The sequence below is a fragment of the Astatotilapia calliptera genome, chromosome 8 (assembly GCF_964374335.1).
Source record: "Astatotilapia calliptera chromosome 8, fAstCal68.1, whole genome shotgun sequence".
In the NCBI taxonomy this organism is placed as follows: Eukaryota; Metazoa; Chordata; class Actinopteri; order Cichliformes; family Cichlidae; genus Astatotilapia; species Astatotilapia calliptera.
Window position 1 is genome coordinate 17,166,770 of NC_137429.1, and position 4,984 is coordinate 17,171,753.

Below are 4,984 nucleotides of genomic sequence, written 5' to 3' on the forward strand. Positions count from 1 at the left end.
CGACCAAACAACAAATACAAAATTAAAAAGTTAAAAATCAAAATGTTTCTTCCAGCGAACATAAAAAGAAAATCTCTGTTGTTAAGTCCTTTGTGCGATCTGGCAAATTTCAAATAAATAATCCAAAAAGTAGCTATATTAACACTGAAACAAACAAGAAAAGAAGCTCAAACATTCCCTTCAAACAAAACTTAGAAATTCTTTGACAGGAAAACCATCATGTTTACCTTATCAGGTTTTAGCAGTGTGCACAGATGGTTTACAATATTACCAGCGGTGCTGAAGACACGTTCTGAAGGTGTACTTGTGGCTGGTATACACAGATATTTCCATGCCATGTGTGACATCAATGGATGAAATGTTTTTCATGCATTTTCTACCAAGTCAGTAGATCGTTTTCTCCATCTACAACGTCCTCGCTGAGGTAACAGTCCATTTCTATCTGTGCCTTCTCCTCCAGTCTGCAATTTGGCAAGTAGTTCATCCGTAATTCTGTGTTCTAAATGCGCATATCAGTCCATGATTACATTGCTCCACCCATCAAAAAGTATGGACATATACCACATCAGTCGTTGGTTATTGGACTGACGATTGTCAGTTGGAATATTTTTACATGTCGCCCAACCTTAGCCAGTGACTGTATAAACTGATGCAAACACAAAGATGAAGACAGCACCAAGTTGGCTTCAGGTATCAAATCCACAATTTATTTCAAGTACAAAAGATAATGTTTACTCACTTGATTTAAAATACAACCTCAGCATATAGAAGAAATCAGTTTGTCATCATTTGCATGTCAGATACAAAGTAAAATATTGTGATTGTGAATAATCTGAACCACCTATACTCGTTACAATCAGTTTTGCGAATTCCGATTGCTTTACATCTTTCAGAGTCTTATTTCTGAAGTACCATCACTAGAGCGATCACACAGCTGAACAACACAACAAGAGCCCCTGCACACTTGTTTTGATTAGCATGGCCATAGAGTTGAATCTCTGGTATTGTGCTTCTAATGAAATCTGAGTAGCTGGTCAGCTTGGTATACACACCTGGCCTGTTTGTGTTAGCACAGCCAGTTCCAAAACTCACCACCCCAGCCTGAACCCAGGACCCGTTTACCATCTGACAAACAAGAGGTCCTCCTGAATCACCCTGAGAAAAGAGAGAGAGAGAGAGAGAGGGGGGGGGGGGGGGGATCCAAAAGATTAATTCAGTAGTGCTTAAACAGAAGATTGCTCAAATCAGAGATTAGCTGACTACAGGAAAAAAAAGAAAAAGGGGGTAATCCAAAATATTTTTAATGCCACTTGTTGTTTTGTTAATGTAAACACAGCACAAACAGCTGATCCAACAGTACCTGGCAGGAGTCCTTGCCGCCCTCCTGGTATCCTGCACAGATCATGTCATACAAGATGTCCACCTGCTCCTTCGGGTCTGTTTGGTACATCTCCTGACATGAACTCTGGGAGATGATTGGCACCTGCACTTTCTGCAGAGTCCCGACTCCTGGCAGAGGGACTGAGGGGAATACGAGGACAGAGGATGAAGAACAAAAAGGATGGCGAGTGTTTGTGTCCAGTATAAATATAAAGCCTCAATCACAAAAATGAGCAAGTGTATGCACGATGCACTAAGGCCATAGGGATGAAATGTTATACATTTCTAAAATAATAGGTATCTGGTGATAAAAATGCTGTCCAAAAGTCATATGTATGCATGCAATGAATAAAGTCATGAATTCAGAAAGCCTTACTATTATCCCTGATGTTCCCCCAGCCAGTGACAGTGCACATCATGCCACTTGGGAACAGGGTGTCAGAGGTGGGTAAGCATACAGGACTGACATAATCTGACCAAGTAACAGGGCTGGCCAGTTCCACCAGCGCCACATCCTTTCCATTGTAAGGGTCAGTATAACCATATGGCACCACGATCTGTTTCACTTTATGTGAGGACTCGTATGGATTGAAGCTATTCTGCTGGTAGCGACCAACATAGAGAGTGTAAGAACTAACATCAGATGGACTGGGGGGAAAAAAAGACAAAGAGACAATGAATTAAAGGCTAAACATTTACTTTACAAGCAGGTGTTCCTTGAAATGAGGACTGGTGAAAACAGAAACTTTAAAAAGTAGCAGTTCTGGGTTTAGGTTTCACAATTTTTGTCTATAAGATGGTTTTTGTATGCAAGAATGCTACATGTGGGTGAAAAACAACAACAACAAATCAAGCATAATCTGTTTTTAACTCATTCACTGCCATTGACGTCTATAGCCGTCAATTGCAGTGAATGAGTCAATGGGTTTAACTCATTCACTGCCAATGGCTGGCAGTGAATGAGTTAATGTCATTCTTTTTCAACAAATGAGAGGACACAAGAAAGACTTCCAAAAAGAAGAAGAAGAAGAAGAAGAAAAAACAGAAACAGGCCCATTTCTAAGAGGAAAGTGTTCTTACTTGGGGAAACAATGTGCTGCAGATAGAACCCAGTTTTCCGTGATCAGAGAGCCTCCACAGATATGACCATCAGGGTGTTTCTGTAACCAATGAGGATTTAGTGAGTAGAGTAATTCAAATCTACACTTTACAATTTAATACATGAAAATCTACTAAAAATCTAAGTTCCCAAGGCTTCACCTGTACATCCACCTGCCACGGCCACTCGCCTACTAACGAATCCAGCCCGCCCACAATCCTGTCCTGCATTAATGGTGGTCGTCCACATTCTTGGGCGTTAGAAGCCAAAATACCTAGAGGAGGGAAAGTATAGGTACACCACGGTAGCTGGACTTTTTTTTTTTTACTTATTATTATTTTTTAAATTAATGTTACTTAAAAAAAAAATAAGAAGAAGAAAGAAAGAAAATGAAAGACTTCCTCAGCCAAGAACAGACAGCAGATATTTTTCAGGTGGGGAAGAAAAAAAAATGGCGAGGGAAGCTAACGGGAACCTACTCACCTGTTACGAACCAGAAAACAGCAGAAAATCTCGGTATCACTAACATGATTCGATGTTTTCTATCACAAATGTAGTTCAACTACTACCGAGGCGGTTATCTCTCAATTATAAAACACTGTAAATATGTCCCAGCGTCCTCTATCATTAATCAAAGTCTCCAGCTGTGCAGTTAAGTCTTTAAAAAAAATTACATTTCTAATCGTCTAAGTCGCCCTCCCTGCTTAACGGCGTCAAAAAAAACAATCATAGGTTTCGGGTTTTACCAGTATCGTTGAGATTCCGAGTATTCGCTTTGCGCCTAATCGTCTGTCTACCTGTGTGCTCACCTACAGCCAACCGAAAGTCTTGCTCCCCCCCCCCGAATCCGCCGGAACCAATAACGTTTACCGAATGGAAAACCCAACCAATCAGATTGTCCTCCCCTTATTTAGTTACAGGTATCAGGTTTTTTTTTCTTCCGCTTATTAAAGGTGTTCTTTGCATACCAAGAAAATTTAGTTGTTTACATTTTGCCTGTTGATGAAAGCCTGTTTTTGATTTGAATGCACTTTTGTTTCACTTCTGTATTTACTGGTAAAGAGGAGCAAGACTACTCCACTACTTGGTAACTGTTTTATTTGAGTTAATGTCATGTGAGCTGTGCTTTAATGTTCTTGCTATATATCCAGCTGCATTAGTATGAGTTGATTGTGTACTGTTTAGTGAAAATAACCGGTTTAATCTCATTATAACGTTATAATATAATATTCTTTTTATTCATATAAATTTACAGTTTCATATTAATACCTCAAAACTTTTCAAGAACTCCGAACATCACCATTGAGGCACATTCTAAAACGTTATTAGACCACCTCTCAATAAAACATAAAAACACAAATATTGAAGAAATCTGTCAAAATCTAGTTTAAAACTATAAATTATATTGTTATTTATTAGGCATCTGTCTATAGGCTACTCATTCAAATTTGTAAATTTGAAAATTCATGGCTAAAAACAATAATCATAGTTTAGCACTAAAAATATAATTTTATTTAAAGAGCCTGTCGACACTGGTGCTCTTTTTCCATTAGAAAAAAATAGAAAAAATATTTTGGTAATGACCAGGGGCCTGTGCTTCGTACCTCGCTAAGTAAGTTAGCTGGATTAGATTGTTGACGATTTCGCGTGATCCTGGATCGTTCGGTTCCCCGAAGCTCATCCGGGACTTGCTGTCATAGCAACAGAGCCGTAAGCGTAAACCTGCTCGGGAGCAGGTTTACTTTATGTAAACAGGATTAGATCGCGGGCACGCAGGTATGTCCGCTTCATTTATACGAAAGCAACAGCGATATTCCACCACTGTTTCACCATAAATAAATAATATCAATGTAACTGAAGATAATGCAGCACTTGATCCTTTTATTGATTTCACACAGATACATACAGGTCATTTCCTAAAAAAGGGAAATGTACTATTAACATTCTATTACATGTATGTGATTATTACAGATGTAAGTCATATTTCAGAGTAGTAATTGTAAATTACTTCGTGTAATCAAGATGAGAGACCACGGCTATAAAAGCGAAGGTGGATTTGGGAAGCCTGTCGCAGCCATGTCCTGTCCGTATACGCGAGCAGCCCATTGCGGAAGGTGCAAGATTGATAAGGAGAGTTTTCAGAATTCAGCGTATATTGCGGGACAGACAGGATCCTTTAGCTCAGCGCGACAGTGTGCTCATAGAGAGATATCGATTTTCCCGTGAGGGTATTATTTAGGCCTACTTAACCAACTTGTTGACGAGGGGGTGCAGGACCACCACATGTCTTTTTTTGCTCTGCCCTTTTCTTGGTTGCTGTTATAAACAAACAGATTATTCCAGGGTCTCTTTCCAAGAGACGAAAAGCAATATAAGTGATAAATATTACCATTCTGTAGAATATTCTTATATTTCACTTTTACTTGTTCCCATGTTCTAGTGGGTCCTGTTGTGGCTCTAATGTTAAAGGGGATATAATATAACATATTATAATATAATATAATG

General features: G+C 39.0%; 1 protein-coding gene across 1 annotated transcript; it reads right to left on the minus strand.

Annotated features, from left to right (window-relative positions):
• Positions 1–685: 685 nt before the first annotated feature.
• Positions 686–3,637, minus strand: LOC113019289 (serine protease 27). Its single transcript, XM_026162896.2, has 6 exons — positions 2,963–3,637; positions 2,641–2,753; positions 2,461–2,540; positions 1,757–2,028; positions 1,361–1,521; positions 686–1,155 (listed from the first exon to the last, which is right to left on the minus strand). The coding sequence occupies exons 1-6, from the start codon at positions 3,006–3,008 to the stop codon at positions 898–900; spliced, it is 930 nt and encodes a 309-aa protein (XP_026018681.2). The 5' UTR covers positions 3,009–3,637; the 3' UTR covers positions 686–897.
• Positions 3,638–4,984: the final 1,347 nt, after the last annotated feature.